Here is a 16,985-nt window from a genome sequence, read left to right as displayed (position 1 = left end):
TTTTTTTTCCTCCCCCTCCTCTCCTTCCCTTTTTTCTTCTCCCCGTCCTCCCGCAGAGTTTGCCGTACACAGGGATGGATTTCACGGAGGCCTATTCCGATCGATGCTCTGCCGTGGGGCTTGCAGCCAGAGAAGGAAATGTTAAAATGCTGAGGAAACTAATTAAGCAGGGATACACAGGGATACAGCATGGATGTTCCAGATAACAGGGGGTGGGTGCCAATCCACGAAGCAGCAGCTCACAATTCGAGTGAATGTCTGAGGCTGCTAGTTCGTGCAGGTAGGGAAAATTCGATGTGAAGTAGTGCGATTCTTCTGCTAAATTCCCCTGCGATATAAAATATAAATTAAATAGATTTCTTTCATCATATTCTTACTTGTTTTGTAAATTTCTGTGTGGTTTCATAGCTGCTGCCTAGCTATGGTAAAGAGAAATTGGCATGTTGTAGGCTGTGAATGACATTTGATTCTACTTTACCTTCTCTGTCCAAGGGCGGGTATCTGCGTAGGGCCAGCAATAACTGACACTGCTGTTTGAAAGAGTTCATAATAGCACGTTTGTGGATATGCTGTAGACCATATCTCAAATAACTCAGTTATTTTAAGAAAATAACTGTGTTTTGTAATTCATTGCTAAATATACTTCTTTTTTCTCCATTATTCTTATTTGTAGCTCCATCTGATGACTACATAAATTCAAAGACGTTTGAAGGGATGTGTGCACTGCACCTTTCGGCACGCCACGGGTCTTTGGAAAGTGTTCGTGTTCTTCTGGAAGCTGGGGCTGACCCCAATGAAGTTACCACCGAAGCAACCACCGCACTGTTCCTAGGTGACACGAGCTTTCTTGAAGTCTCAGAACAGCCAAGGAGTGGGGAATAGCTTATTCACTGAGTTTAAACTAACCAGAGTTCATTCACTGCCTATCATGTTTCATATTTTTGTAGCCCAAATACTAGGCTTTAGACTCGGAGATGGAGTGGGTCTAGAGATTACTTCTTATTTATGGATAAACCTGCTTCAGACTGTGTTTTAAAACAAAATTGTAAAAACAAATTGGTGTTTTCCCTCGCCTTTTGTTTCTTTCTAGCGCAGAAAAGGCCTAAGAGGTATAGGATTACATCTGTATGAGGATGTTTCAAGTTGTCTTTTGGTTTTTGTTTTTTTTTTTTTAATTCCTCCCTACTTCTTATGTGAAAAGACCTCTTATTCTTTTTGCAATTCCTAGTTTAGCAATTAAGGTCCATTATTTTAGTATTTTTTCTATGATTTATGTTTGACATAATTAAATGCTTAGAACTTCTGTTATAGTGAATCCTCAGAGTCTAAATCATCTGATAAAATATGCTTATTGTTTTACTCACCTCCGTACCCAGGCAAACATCATGGCTGCCACATTACCTTTGTTTACAAGTCTATTCCCATTTTATTTTTAAGCAACTAAATAGCTTATTTGCTTAAAACAATTGGTAACAGGTAGCACTTGTGGGGAAATCATCATTAAAAGCACACTGGATAATGATAATTAACACTATGTATAAGTGTTTACATAGATTAGACAGGGCCGGGGAACAGTCCTGGAGTTGTGTATCCAAGAGATTTTTAAAAAGGAAAACGTTTATGGTCAGCTTAGTCCAGACTATATAATGGGGTTATGGCACAGCTCTGCGTTGGACACTGAGTACTACAAGGCAGAGGCACTCCTTTGGCGAGCTCCTGCGCTAACACTCTAGAAATTATTCAATCAGTAGCAACTATTCGCAGGTCATTTATCACCGTATCAAGCTTTTACGGTTACACAGGAAATGTGCCTTGGTAGAGTTGTTGTTGGCAAAAACTCGAGGATGAATCAGGATGCTAAAGGAGGCTTTGTCAATGAATGCATTATCATAAATTAAATGTACACACCATAAATTAATTTTATATAGGTGTTTAAAACAGTTTTAAACTTTTTAAAAACAAGTTTATGTTTGGGGAATTTGTTGTACGACAGCCACTGGGCTTCACAAGTTTGGGAGGCCGTTGCAACTCATGCAGTTAGGTGCCTGCCGCAGAATTGTCTCTGTGCTCCATGGGAAAGAGGGAGGAGAGAAACTTGCTTTTGTTATGTGTGTTAGCACAGTGTAGGTGGAATTTTAACAAGTCTAACTAAAATTTTTGTGGATAAATTTCCATTCTCCAACTCTGTTTTGGGGGGTGTAACTGTAAAAGGCAAGTAAGCATATATAAGGCAAGTTTAAAAGAATTATGATTATTATGTCAGGAAGTTAGTGGTGAGACCATTTGAGTTTTTCAATAAGTTCTTTAAATCCAGTCAATAAGAATTTTTTTTTTTCTTCTTTTTTTTTTTACTGTTCTATTTGAAGCTGTTGAAAATGGACATGCAGACATTATAAAGTTTCTGCTCCAACATGGAGCGAATGTTAAAGGACCTCATTCTTGGTCTGGATGGAATTCTTTGCACCAAGCTTCTTTTCAGGTAACCTGTAAGTGTATCATATAATTTCCATGTAACTGGTGTATTCGGAGTGATAATTTCTCTATTTCTTTGCCTTTTTTTTTTTCCTAACCTACCCTAGCAGTCATAAGGTTGTCTAAATGCTGAAGGGCTTGCAATGCATTGAAGAGTGTATCTGAAACTACGTGAGATGTTGATGTTGGGAAGCAATGATTATTTAAGTATTATAAGCTTTGCAGTTACTCACAAGCTCGCGTGTTGTATTTGGGAAGTGAATCTCCTACAAGATTTTTTGAGAAAGAGTTCTGTTTAGTATCTCATCATCAGTGAGATGTATGACCTATTTCCGGAATAGAAATACATTACCTTAATGGTTCTAATAAACTAATTTAATTTCCACTTGTATGTATCATGTAAATGAGCAAATGTGAAAAGTTAAATTAAACTTGTGTAATTTTTTCTGCCGTTAATTTTTCTGTACATCTTCAGAATATTTAATATATTGCGTTTTTTCTTATTTCTGTTTGGAATGTGTGGGAAAAATAGATTATGTCAATTCCCCACTTTGTTGGTTAAGAATAAAAACATTTATTTCAGGGATGCACTGAGATTATGAAAATACTCCTGGAGAAAGGGGCAAGCAAGGAATGCAAGGATGACTTTGGAATTACACCTTTGTTTGTTGCTGCTCAGTATGGAAAGCTCGAGAGTTTAAGACTGCTTGTATCCCATGGTAATGGCGATCATTCATTTAGCTTCATTGTTCTTAAACTTGCATCAGCCTGTCACCAGATAAAATTTTAGTTCTACTTTTACACTTCATCACTTCAAATTTTAGTGGGTTTAATGTAATTTTAATGGCAGATGGGTATGCAAAATCATCTTAATTGCTTAAATCTTGTTTCAGTAATTTAATGTGGTTTTCAGCAAGTGATGGTAGGAAATGATAAATCAAAACTATGAAAAGATTAAGGTTCGTCAGGGTCTTCTAGAAGACCTCAATAGCACTACATTAGTGGTCTGATTTTGATGACATTGCTCTTGGATGTTGTTCAGGCTAAGTGAAGATATCTCTCTCTGGTCATAAAGTGACAGCAACAGTTTCATTCACCTAATGAACAAGTTTTATATGTCTAAGAGCATGTGTCCTTACAACCAAAACTAGTTGCCGTAACTATTAAGCCTGAGGGTGCCATGACCTGATCAGAGAAGTCGTATTAACTGATCTACCAATACCTGGGGGAAAATCTCAAAAAGTAAGTGCAATCAGAAGATTGCCTCGCCCATTGCCTTTCCTCCAGCATTTATCTCGTATTGTGCTGATCTTTGACAGAGTTAATGTTAAGCACTGACTGTTTAAAAAGCTAGCAACATGCTAGTAAATGTTTCCTTATTGGTGTGGCAAACCCGTTGTGTTGTGAAGTCACTCTGTGAAAACCAACTACTGATTAATTTGTTGTTTATTTTGTGTGGTGTAGTGGTGATGTAAATTGGCTTTTTTTGTCAGGTGCAGACATAAACTGTCAAGCGAAGGACAGAGCCACTCCCCTGCTGATTGCTGCGCAGGAGGGCCACGCCGAATGTGTGGAACTGCTGTTATCTAGAGGGGCAGATCCAAATCTCTACTGCAACGAGGATAACTGGCAGTTACCTATTCACGCAGCGGCTGAAATGGGCCATAAAAAGTAGGTGATTAAAAAGACATTCAGACAAAAGATCCTGTGATAAAAACCTAATTGACAAAGAGGATATTCAGCTCTAAAAGAAAGAAAAATGAGTTCTCAAGCTGATTTGTAGTTTAGAATTTCTAATTGTCTTCATATTTTAAATGTCTCTTAGTAGTCCCAGCAAAGTGAACAACCATTTTGAATTCAGCATCTAATCTGGGTCTGATCAACATCCTAATGAGTTTAGGGAGGTTTCCACAGTGCTGAATCAGATACCAATTCACTCAATAGCCGTATTACTTTTACATTTTAAAATATAAATAACAATAGCATATGCTTTATACGTGAATTGAACAGCTCTTAATTGGAATTATAGTCCTGACCATTAAGTAGCATGCGTAATCATATGCAAATAATGCATTAGCTGAACCAGCCAGAAAATCAAAGCCAGAAAACAGTTCCTTTAATCCTTCCAGAAATGCATTTGTAGCTTTGCCCAATCCCAATGATATTCCTTTTGTAGCGAAAACCCAGAGTGGAAGGAATTTCCCAGAGTAGCAGGCCATTCCGGAGAAGCATCTCTCAGGAACCCCGTGACTTGCACATGTGTGACAGCATTTAAAATCAAATACATTAATGATGATCCTAACTGCAAAATTATTAGTAGATGCTTGATCTTAATCCCTAGCAAAAGGCGGTCATCAGCTGAGTTGTCACGAAAGTTTGTGCCTCTTCTCAAACTGATGAAGAGGGCAGACTATAGTAGATGCTGAGGAAGCTGGGTTTTGTTAATTTTCTCAGAAACGGAAGATGGGTTAGCAAAGTTGTCAGTACTAGAAGTGTCTTTAAATCAAATGCTGCCTTCGTAGCTTTTGCAACAATATGTAACTGGCGACCTCTGAGCAGCACCAGTAAGTTCCAGTAGCAAAGGAATTGATGTTTGTCACTAATCCTTGTTAGCTGGAAAGGATGTGGACCGGAGGTGTGAGCTATGAAACAGAATGATTTTTCTGTTTCAGTATCTCAGTGAGTGTTGTTGAACAGAAGTAAGTTTTAATTTTATTTGCAACTCGCATTTTCAGTTTGCTTCCAGACTTTTATGAAGTCTGGATTTAATGTGCAGGGGTACTCTATTGCTGTAAAAAGGATTGTTGGATAATAGGAAATATCTGTCTCTGATTCAGATTAAAATATTTATAGCCAGCCTAAATCCATGCCAAAGCACAATGTTTGTTATGGGTCTATGTATGAAATTATAAAGGTGGTTCTTTTATGCAAACTCAGTAGTGAAAAAACAGGTAGGATTTTCTTCTTAAGTTGCAATGACCATATGAAAAATGACCATACATTTAAAATTAATTATTGCATAAGATCACAAAATAAATAGTGTTTTTAAATATTTGCAGGATACTAGAGTTGCTAATACCAGTTACTGATCGAATTTGTGACAAAGGCAAAGGCAAAGTGAGCCCTGTGTATTCGGCAGTATATGGTGGTAATAAAGAATGTTTGGAAATGTTGCTTAAAGAAGGCTACAGTCCAGATGCTCAAGAGTGCCTTAACTTTGACTGCAGATCACCCATGTGTATGGTCTTCCAAAAAGAGTAAGCATACCTTTTATATTTTGAAACTATTCATAATTATGTTGGCCTTTATTTAACTTTTTTAAAATGTGCAGTTTTCCTGCCCTCCTTCCTCAATTCTTGAGCTGCTGCAGTTAGACTGTAAGTATCCAGATGGTACGTGGGGTTTGGATTGCGTGCACGAGCTGAAGAACCTCACTGAAATCTCCGAGGGGAAGCTTGGCTCTTTGAAGAAGAGTCTTGTAGAACACAATTGCAGTTTTTGTCCTTTCAGAAGGCCTTATCAACACGTCTCTGTCTTCTGGGAACGTGACTCTATGCTGTAATTGGATCAAAAGGACTCTTAAGTAGCCAGATTCTTTTCAGTAAGGATGAGTTACTGGAAAATAGTGTTTTCCTTTTCTGTATGCCACTCTTAAGTAGCCAGATTCTTTTCAGTAAGGATGAGTTATTGGAAGATAGTGTTTTCCTTTTCTGTATGCCGGTCTCGTGCGCAAGACAAGCAGAGTTAATCAGCTCAACACTATAGCTGTAAGGAGGACTGGGAAACTGAATGATACATTCTTTTGGATCATGACCCATTTCTTTTTATGCCTGGTGAGTGATGCACACCCCTGGTATTGCCAGATTCTTTTCAGTAAGGATGAGTTATTGGAAGATAGTGTTTTCCTTTTCTGTATGCCGGTCTCGTGCGCAAGACAAGCAGAGTTAATCAGCTCAACACTATAGCTGTAAGGAGGACTGGGAAACTGAATGATACATTCTTTTGGATCATGACCCATTTCTTTTTATGCCTGGTGAGTGATGCACACCCCTGGTATTCAACAGCAAATAAAACTGCTTACTTCATAATGCAAAGGCTATAATTTTGGAGGAAAAATAATAAGGTATAAAAGCCTTACTCCGAAGTTTATATATATATGGTATGTCAATGAGGTGCTCTTCATGTCCTTATTGTTGATCCCCTCCCCCCCCCGCTTTAGTACAGAAGTTTCTTCTTCCTTTTTCTGTGGGAAATTAATTCGTGGAGGAGTGGGCTATTGCTGTAAAAGATCTAGATGTTGCTGTCCCCAAACTCGCCTTGTGGTCTCCCAGACTGATTCAATGTATAAAATAACATTCAAAGGATTGAATACTGCCACAGCTCAAATCTAGATAGAGAAACAAGTCTTGGTCACTTCTTGGCAGCTCTGAATGTACAGAGCTGTAATCTCATTATGTTTTAGATTTTAATTGAGACTTTAGAGCGATTACCTGGTAACTGCTTTACGCCTTAGAACAACAGAGAAATTTCATGTGGTAGAGAATACATTTGAAAACTTTTTTATTTCAGCTGATTGCTGTCTATCATTTAATATTTTGCCAGAATTCTAGTTAGTTCACTCTTTGTAGACACTCCTCCTTGGGAATATTAATGCGAAGTAACCTTAAGTGGCTAGTGTGCTGCATTAAGGAAAGTATCTTCAATAAAGGCTTTTGAATCTTCTTAAAACTCAGATGCTTACAGAGTATTTCATGTACATGGATCAAAATTTATTGCTTATGTGCTGCCATTTAAATTAATGAGGTTTTGATAGTAGTGGATTTAGTTCACCCCCATTAAAAAGCAGTTTATCCAGCAGATGCGAAAACATAGCTTTTGGGGCTGGCTTACATTTGGGAATCATGATTTCAGTTTCTCATTCCTGCCCCTTGTCTTCCACATGGGACCTGCTCTGATCTCTCTTATTTAAGGAAGAAAAATAAAATATGCAATATTTTAACCGTTCTTAGATTTCAGAAGTTTGTCGCCTGCAAATGCTTTTAGCCAAAATACTAACATTTAGAGGATGTGCTGTGGTGCCCTGAATCCTATAAACAATTGAGGCTTGTACACACATGTGTAGAGGCTATCTGAGAAATTGTTTTTCATGAGAAAGCTTGTTATAATTAAAAATTATGGTCTTAAGGTGATGTACTTTTTTTCCCCTGGATAAAGCTGTTGAAAGAATTAACTTTGCTGGGATATTCTTTGCTGAATACGTTTGAATATATGTGTTTGTAAAGTGTGTACTAGTTGCATGCTATTAATTAATAGGATCACATGTTCTTACAGTTGACGTAGGAAAATTTTTAAAAACTTTACCAAATATGTGCCATCAATTTGCGGTGCCATAATTGTAATAAATAACTTGCCAGTCATTCATAATGTTCCTGAAGTGAAAATACTACAGTAATACTCTGATTGAGTTTATCCTACTTGAACTAAAAGGGCTTATTTCAAGGAGGGAAATCAAGGGCATAATTATTCTTTTTTAAATAGTGAAAGCACATCCCAGTGAGTGTGCCTGTTACAGCCTCTTATATCTCTGGTCAGGCTGCAGGTGATTTTGAATTGCTTGAGGCAGGAACTCATCCAGATCCAAAACGGCGCATGTGAAATCACGCATCAGGGTATGAGGCAGAATGTGCTTTCCCGTATCTCCATAAGTGACGCGTAAGGTGTGCAGTGAAGCAGCGCCTAGGGTTTGTTATTACTAATTTTCATCACACGCTCCTGGGAAGTTGTCTTTAAAAATCCTTGGACATAATTTTTCCCCTTCTGTCCTATTCTTAGTGTATAATAAGTAATTTAGGAAGGGATGCAGACCAGGTAACTACTAAAATGTGCTGTAAATGAGGCAGGTAACATATATCACCACTTCAAAACCACTTCTATGAAGTAATGTGCAATCTAATTACTAACTAAAAAGCAACACACTAATTTTCATTCATAATCTCATTCATTATATTACCATATTATAATTGATAATGATAAAATGATTTTAGTAAAAACACTTTGAAATGTTTACAATAGTTCAGTGGGTTGCAGAGCTTCCTGCAAATACAGCTGGATGTAAATTAAACCCTTAACAAGTTTGAACATTAGGCTGGTCCCCAAGTTCTGGGGTACAATCATTTGATATTTTCACATACTTATCCATCTACTGTGTATGCCATATTTTTAAGGTGAAACCTAATCAAGTGGGCACGGTGCTTTCTGCTTATAGCAAGCACGTGGTGGATCAGCAGTGGGGTGATACCTCTGGGTTACAGATACCAGTAATTGATGACTTTGGGCAGTTTTGGGACAAAAAGAACAAATGACTTAAATGTAGGGGCTGGGGTCTCCTGAACTAGTTCTACATTTTAAACTGATGCTTTCCAGACAGAACTGCAGTCAGAACAGCATGCTGGGTTTTTCTTTGGTTTGGGGGGATTTTTGGTAGAAGAAATTTGCTTTTCTTGGAGGAAAGAAGTGAAACGGTAGGTGCTTTCTGGGGAAAAACTAACAGGATCTCCTGTTCCTTGTGTGCTGTTGATAGGTTTTTTCATTTCATTGATATTTTCCTGAAATACGGGATCACCTTACTTGGGATTAATTTGGGATATTGCCTCTTCCATGAGAAGTTTACTTTGTTTCAACGCTTCTTGAAGCTGGGCTGTTTGCTGCCTTCTGGGGACCAATTGTCGGAGTTCATAAGTTACACAATTAAAGCGCGTGAGGAGTACAAGGGATGGCTGCCTTATCTGCTCTTGGCTGGTTTTAATCCAGTGAATTTAATGCGCAGATTCTGGTAAGCAGATAATGTTATCTTGTTTAGTTAAATATTGTACGCTAATCCGCAAAGCTGTTGCCAATGTTATTTAACGCGTACTTTCAGAGGATAGTACTTGATAATCAGTTGCCATGATGAGGAATGGTGAGGGTTACGGGAAGTCTGAAATAAGACGGGTGATGGCTGGATTCAGTAAAACAAATTTCTTTTAGGAAGAAAGCCAGAATGGAGATTGCTTTATCACCACCCTGGCGAAAGGCATCGTTTCGCAATTTTTATATCAAACATCTTTTATTAGCCCCCAAATTTAGTTGCAAATTGCGTGTGTATGTATAATACGGTAATGGTAAGAATTTCAAATACTGAAAAAGAGGTCAGGAGGGATGGGAAACAAATGTAAGGTGAAACTGGGCCAAGGCAAGGAGGAGAGGAAACGGATGCAGTTAGAGATTGTGTTAAACAAAATAATGCGGCAAAAATTCCAGTCTGCTTTTTTTTTTTTTTTAATTAGTCTTCCACATACAAATAACTGCTTGGTGATGTTTTATATTTAATTAGGCGTACAGAATTAAACTTACATGTAAAATCATGAAATATTTGTATTTTTTTCTGGTTTTTTTTCTTGTCCATGAAGATGACGCTTAGACTTTACTACCATATGTCTCAGCTGTTACCGACATAATGTGAGATGTATAAACTCATTACATGCATTACTTAACTGTATGAAAGGAGTTGGATTTTAAGGTTTACTTAAATACTGATTTATATTTCAGATATTGTTAAGATATCATGATTAAGATATCACTGGTAGTTTTAAATGTGTTCATTTATGACTTAGTGAGATTCTGTTAATCATTAGCATCCATGGCTTTCTGAACAGTAATTAGAGGAGTGTATATAAAGCACGGTATATCTGTGCTTCTGTAGATCATATTTATTCATAGAAGACATAAGTGATTGCAAAAGTAAACACAGTACAAGATTGCAGTTCAGTGAGTGAACAAATACCACTGTCCATGTATATCATATATGATGCTTTTTGATATTTTGCTACATAATCCACAAATACTTTTATACCAATTACTTCCTTTGTTTAAATATCCACTTTTTAAAATAACGCTTATCACATCATAATCTACAAAACTAATGTTTTTGTAAGTTTAACTTCAATATTAACTATTCTGGAAGATAACAAGAGGATAGTAGACAGCAAATGACATTTGTGCATATCGTTCATTAACTGTCTCTGGCTCCTTGTGCAAAACAACTGCATAATCAATCATAAACTGGCCGGTCTAGAGCACTGACAATTTTAATTACCAGTGGGAAAAGTAAAATCACCATTCTCTTAAAGAAAGCCTAGGCAATCAGATCTCTCTCCTGCATGGTTTTCAGTGAATGTATGAAAGTTCAGTCAAATATGAAAAATGAAATAATAAAAACTAGAAAGGACATAAAATAATTTTGACATGAATCTCTTGTAAAAAGCAAGTGTATTAAAAATTTTTAGTCTGGTATTTTTGTGTGTTTATAACATTTAGATTTCCATTCATATGAAAATTCAGGATTCTATACATCTAGCTGAGAAGCTGTTCTATGACATTGCATGGCTCTTCATCATGTGTAATACTAAAACAGTTGGTTTACCTGCTGTTACTTAAACCTCCTTATACACTTTATTCAATTAAGCTATTGTTAAAAGTTCTTCACACATGCTAAAGATTTGAAATGTAAATCATGCTGATTTCTGAATACATATAAATGCAATCTCTGATAGAAGGAGAGTTTGAAACAGTTGCAAATTTTGACGTTTTCGTTTTGTTTTGGTAAATAAGTAGCTGAATATATGTGCATTTTTTTCCCCAAAAGTGATGGTAATGCTTATAATGGTCTGGTGTCTTGACCCCTTATTAAAATTTAGGTGGAAATGGAATAAGAAATTAGTGCAGAGGAGAATGCTGCCTGTTACTGAGGCATTTAAATTTCAGAGCAGATATTTTTCTCTTACAGTCTAACTTACTTTTAAAAAGAAATGGAGGAAGATAAAATAACATCAGTAAAGGCTTGTGCTGTCAAAATTACTTTGGATTTCCCTTTAATGGTTTTCTGTTTCTGGGCTTAGGATGTAGGTTGTTAAGGATTTGTTAGAAAATAGTAAAGCTTTCTATGCATTGTTTCTATTATTATATTTATGCTATTGTGTAAAATGGTATTTTATGGGAGTTTTTGTTATGCAGGATTTTCTCTGTGAGCGAGAATGCCCTTAATTTCATCCTGGAGTTCACGAACTGGAAGAGACTGCCTCCAGCTGTAGAGCAAGACCTTTCGGACTACAAAGAGAAGTTCACTTGGACTCCCAAGAGCCATTTTGGTAAGCAATACAGTTAGGGGAAAAAAGTCTCTGTGTATGTCAGCTTCCAGGCTGTAAGTGGGAAGCAGCTCTGTGTGCGAATGCACGATGGCAAAGAAGGTTCAATAGTCGGTAGATGTTGCTTGTCCAGAAACTGGGGAGCAGAAATAGCAGTTACCCTAAACAAACAAGCAAGCAAAACATATTTGAATGAATTTTACTCATTACATTGTTCAATTCATAGTTAGCACGTTTCAAGTAGGTATTCTCAGTTATTCTCACTTCTGAAATTATTTCTTCAGCCTCTTGGAATATTTAAGGGAAGATGATCAACGTTACTTGGTTATGTTTTCTAGACAATATCCCACTGCTTTTATGTTTTTTAATTTGATTTGTATTTCCAATGAAGTGTCTATCCTGTTCTGTAAGCATTTGACAGTAACTAAAATACAAACCATATAAATCATCATAATAAATACCTACAAATCTAGCTGTTCGTTGTCACTCCTGTAATCAAAATGTGGTCAGCCAAAAAGATTCAATAATTGATTGCCCGGGAAAACACTAGTGCTCACTGCATTCACCCTTCAGAAAAGCAGCTTTAACATACAGGTCATGCACTGTGACCTATGCATTATGTTACTGAAAAACTGCGCTCAGATGTCTTTGTTAGTGACTCGTTTCAAAGCAAATTCTTCTTTAAAAGGGTCTGTAATAATTTTTAAAATGTCTAAGTGATAGTGTTATTAAATAATACTTCCTTTGGAATAGTTGAAGCTAATTAGAATATCTCTTTGGAGTAAAAAATAAAAAAGGTTTTATTTGGGGAAATTTAGATGAAGTTTGTTCTTTGTTTCCTTTGCTATTAGTAAATATATTTGTGTTGTAATAGCATCCAGTAACTAAAGCTGAAGAGAGAAAGCAGAGAGGAAAAAGGGGAGCGGGGGAGTTTTCACTTTTTCATTCTTTCAGCCAAGAGCAGTCAGGGCAAGCAGGCCAGCTGCTGTGCTGAGAGGCTGGCTTCCCCCCTTGAGAAATACCAAGCACTTGAACTGAGATAAGCTGGTCAAGTGAGCGAGCAAAGGAAACTAAAAGCGAAGGGTTCGTGCAGGAAAGTTCAAGAACTGGTGTTCACTCCTCCAGCTGAAGGCTTGCAAAACGTATGGTCCCGTGGAGTTACACACCTGCCATACTTACCCTTCTATACTGAAATACAGAAACAATTGCAGTTAATATTACAGATTCCGTGTGAATAAAATAAATGGAGAAGCCACTCTAGGACAGTTTGGAGGCACTAGAGTTCTGTATCAGCATAAGTTGGTCTATAATGTGAAAGATTGTGTTTGAGCGAATGCGCATTTACAGACATGTTTGTGTATCTCTTGGCACAGTGGTTGTCCTAAGTCAAGTTATTTAGCAACATGTTAGAACATTTGGCATCATATCATGCTATCATCTAATACTTATCCTAAAAGTGTTTTCCCTTGTGTTACTTTGTTGCTGGATTTACTTATAGACTTAATTTTTCATTTTTTGTAAGGTGGCATGAGCCTCTCTCGCCCCAAGCAGGTAGCTGTTCTAGGCCGGTTAGACGAAACTTTCTGATTAATGATAAAATGATTCTTTGTGACTTTGTTTCTAGAAGTTTAAGGTAACTTTTCTAGCTCCTATAGGGAAGTTCTGAAAATGCTGATTCTAGCAGACAACAGCCCTTCACTATCGAGAACTCTGCCTCGTTAGACTGGGGGGTTCAGATGGGATCCAGCTAAACCAGGTAACCATAGGCAAGTGATGTAATCCCATGGTGTCCTGTTCAGTGTTTGACTTGTTTTTCAATTTTTCAGCCTTCATTCCTTCCCTGTCTCATCTTTGTCGTCTTGAGATCCGGTCCATTTTAACGAGTGAACGCCTGCGATCGGACCGGTTTATCCGGGAATTGCCATTGCCAGCTTGTCTCCAGGACTACCTTCTCTACTTAGATGTACTGCGAGTCAACGCTATCCCAGAAGCAGAGGATTATCTGGGGCAGAGAGAGGAGGGAGCTCCCTCTACCAGTCACTCCAGCGCTGAAGATGCAGAGAGGAGGGACGCCTGTAACGCCGGTGTTAGGTGATCTGCGGCTGCAGATTTTGTAATGGCAACTAGCAGGCACCGGAGAAGAACTACTGTAAATAACTGTAGTAATAAGTCTTTTCCTGCTGTAGTTTTATACTATATCTAGAAGTTTGTTAGAAGTTCTATGAGTTACTTGTTTAAAAAGTCTGTTGTAGCTTTCTAAGTCTGTGAACATTTTCTGGTTTTTGAAAGGAAATTTTTAACTCTTGCGGAGTAAAATTAGCTTGTTCAATGAACATAGCTTATATAGTGGTCAAAATCTATTTGGTCAGACACTGTTAGTAGACGCTTTATTTTAAGTACTGCATATACCAAATGAAATTATCTGAAAGTCAAGGAACACAATGTTGTATTATTGTAATGAATTTATGTGTTGGGGAGTGATCTAGCTGAACCAGAGATAGAAAAATAATATAAGAAAGGAAATTTTTTTTCTGGAGGAACAGTGATTTTCTTTTTTTTTTTTTTTTTTTTCTTCTCCTTTCCTTGGCCGTCTATATTTGGCGGCACGTCGGAGTTGGAGGCTGGCTCGGAGCCTGCACCCAGTCCCCTCTCCTTGCGTAGCCCATGGGCAAGGCACGAAGTGTCCCCACAAGCACAGCGACACGACACCGCCTACAAACATCCCTCCTTCAATGAAGTGAAAAAGCAACCGCTGTCTCCGTGGGGGGGGTGACAAGGCCGGGGCAGGAACACCTTGGTGGAAGACAGCTGCATCCCTCGCACTGGGAAAGCCCTTGTCCTGCAGAGGCGAAGCTGGTGCTGCCGGGCTCACTGGTAGTAGATGCTGAAGGCGTGGAGGATGTACAGGAAGGTCGTGATGAAGGCGAAGAACTGCAGGAGAGGAAGAAAAGCAAAAACTGGGGTCAGCTGGGAGAGTCTAACCTTATCTCCTCTCAGTGCTCTTGACCTTGGGAAACCTCTCTCCAGCCTCAAAGAAGAGGCAAAGCCCCCCATATTTCCCAGGAGGCAGCCACGCAAGGCTGTCCATGAGCTGCTGGACCCTGAGAAGCCCATGCTGGCTGTACGACACAACAGAGATGAGGAGCTGAAGCTCTGACCAGTGTGACACTGCTGGGCTTGGGATGGTTCTGCTGTGGCTTTAAGATTTGCTCTTGCATCTCCCCAAGGGGAATTGTGGGTGTTCCGGCCTGCCTGGGGTTTCCTGGACTGACTCACCGATGCGGCACTGTTGAGCTGGTAGTAAAGCGGCGAGTTGGGGCCGAACTCAGAGCGGATGGTCGCGTTGGCTTGCAAGACAGCAGCGCTCATGTACAGAATGGCTGTGGCTCCGTGGTACAAACTGTCCTGCAAAACAAGGGAGCGGTGAGGATCAAAGCCTGCCCGGGACTGTCCTCCTCTGATTCGCCCTGAGGACGAGGTCCATCCTCTGCATGTGTGAGTGCTCAAACGGGACACGCATGCCCCGACAGGGGCTGGGACCAAACCCTCGTACCATGCCGAACCCTCCCCTGTGCCCATGCTGCACCCACAGCATAGCACAGCTTCCCTCAGCGTTTCCAATCAAGGCAAAAGGAGGAAAAAAGGGCTGGTTGTTTGCAGAAGGGCCAGCAGCTGGCCGGCTAACCCATCACCAGCCACGGTGGTCTTGCGCCCATGCTGCTGCTGCCAACATCTGCTGGTTTCCCAGCCCCTCCTTACCAGCACTTTCCAGTTCTCGCTGTTCTTGTGAAAGCCGAAGAGGTAGCTTATGAGGAGCAGCAAGGAGATGAGGCAGGAAGTGAGGGACACGTACATCACCCATCCCTGCAGCAGCGGGAAGGAGACAGAGGTAGCAGCAACGAGGATCCACACCCAGGTCCCGCAGAGCTGCCAGGGACAAACACAGGCACCTCTGATGAGCGTGGGATGGGGAAAGCCCCTTCTCCTCCCTGAGTCCCTCCTCGCCTCCCTCCCAGGCCGGCCCCAGCAGCCGTGGGAAGCCCTGTGTCTTTGGGCAGCGCGGACCGGCCTCCCGGAGCATCCCAGCACAACAGGAGCACCGCAAGCTGGCACGAGTTTCCCTGAACGCTCTTGGGAAATACTTCAAAAAGTTCCTTACAAAAGGGAAAGGTTTGCTGCTGTGTTTGACGCAAAGAAACATCTCACCCCGAGGGCTTTGGCGGAAAAGCCAGAAAATGTGCTTTATCCGGGAAAGGCGAACAGCCGCATCGGCCCAGCCCTGCCTGCTCGTTAATCTCCTGGGCCTGAAATCACGGCACGAAGTCTCCTACTGACTCCACACACCAGCCCAGAGTGAGTCGCTCGCTCTGTATCCACTTAAAATATTCACCGTGCACAAATAGCACGTGGGGTTATCTGGATAAGCTCACGCCGCCCTGTGCCGCTCCAGCTCCGGTGGATGAAACTCCCCCAGATCTGCAGCGGGGAGCTAAGCCCGTCGGCACGGGCAGCTCACAGCAAAGCCCAGCCACAGCGATTGCGCCCGTGGAGCGTGGGTGGTGTGCATCGCCAGCGCTATGTCGTGTCAAAGTACAGCGGTTATCTCGGCCAGTCCCACCAGATGCCCTCTGGACCCAGAAGCAATTGAAAGATTCATGGAGTGTCACACGTTACAGGACACCCAGCTGCCTTCAAGCCCTTGGAAAGACTTAATACAGAGAACGAAATTTCCTTGATTTTCAAGCAATTTCTGTGCGATAACTAGAGCTGCTTCTGCCCCGGAGGCGCCGGCAGCTCTTCAGCCTCTCCCAGCCCCATGGCAGCCAGCAACCCTCGCATAGGCTCTGGGATGGAGCTGGAGTGTATCTTGTCCTCAAGCTTGCTCCAAAAAAACCACATCACAAAGACCACCTTTGTGCATTCAGTATAAGCTAAAAGAAAAGACGTTATTTCCCGTTAATGCTATCTTCAGGATCGTTTTGGGGGCTGGTCCCTGATTTTTAGATTCGCTAGAGCCATTAGCAACGGGGTGCTGTAAGGCAGCAAAGCTCAGCATACTCACTATCTCTGGTAGGATGAACGCGTAGGGGACAGTTTTGAAGACGGCAGGTCCGGAGGGCAAGGCGGGCTGTGTGGAGGCCGCAGGGGGACACGCCGAGGCCATCTCTTCTCAGCTGGCGCCACGACCGCTCGGCTCCGCTCTGCTCACGTTTGCTTGCTCCGTGCCGCTCCCATGCAGGGTTTTAACTGACACACCCGCAGGGACGTAATCACAGAAACCAGCCCAGGCTGGCACCACGCCGCTTCCTCTGGCTGAAGGAGCCCTCGGCA

The 16,985-nt window shown here is 40.5% G+C and overlaps 2 protein-coding genes across 2 annotated transcripts; one reads left to right on the top strand and one right to left on the bottom strand.

Annotated features, from left to right (window-relative positions):
• The first annotated feature begins 74 nt into the window (after nucleotides 1–74).
• On the top strand, nucleotides 75–13,749 carry LOC104072237 (ankyrin repeat and SOCS box protein 3-like). The gene is given in 10 exon segments (XM_009585955.1): nucleotides 75–176; nucleotides 178–280; nucleotides 674–832; nucleotides 2,367–2,479; nucleotides 3,056–3,191; nucleotides 3,966–4,143; nucleotides 5,532–5,729; nucleotides 9,053–9,304; nucleotides 11,524–11,657; nucleotides 13,481–13,749. Coding segments are annotated over 10 exon segments (1,644 nt in total).
• Nucleotides 13,750–14,522: 773 nt separating this feature from the next.
• Nucleotides 14,523–16,845, bottom strand: MALL (mal, T-cell differentiation protein-like). Its single transcript, XM_009585954.1, has 4 exons — nucleotides 16,717–16,845; nucleotides 15,414–15,581; nucleotides 14,931–15,059; nucleotides 14,523–14,585 (listed from the first exon to the last, which is right to left on the bottom strand). Exons 1-4 carry the CDS (start codon nucleotides 16,816–16,818, stop codon nucleotides 14,523–14,525), a joined length of 462 nt encoding a protein of 153 aa, XP_009584249.1. The 5' UTR covers nucleotides 16,819–16,845.
• Between the last annotated feature and the right edge of the window lie 140 nt (nucleotides 16,846–16,985).

This window comes from Fulmarus glacialis, unplaced genomic scaffold (genome assembly GCF_000690835.1).
Source record: "Fulmarus glacialis isolate BGI_N327 unplaced genomic scaffold, ASM69083v1 scaffold11869, whole genome shotgun sequence".
In the NCBI taxonomy this organism is placed as follows: domain Eukaryota; kingdom Metazoa; phylum Chordata; class Aves; order Procellariiformes; family Procellariidae; genus Fulmarus; species Fulmarus glacialis.
Note: the sequence above shows the minus strand (reverse complement) of the source record. Positions and strands in the feature narration are given on the sequence as shown.

Bases quoted from the DNA above. Each gene is read 5' to 3' on its own strand.
- MALL (XM_009585954.1), bottom strand. From the start codon at position 16,818: ATGGCCTCGGCGTGTCCCCCTGCGGCCTCCACACAGCCCGCCTTGCCC. The intron at 15,582-16,716 runs GTGAGTATGCTG...TGTCCCTGGCAG, and splicing joins CGTTCATCCTACCAGAGATA to CTCTGCGGGACCTGGGTGTG. The intron at 14,586-14,930 runs GTGAGTCAGTCC...CCTCTCCTGCAG, and splicing joins AGCTCAACAGTGCCGCATCG to TTCTTCGCCTTCATCACGAC.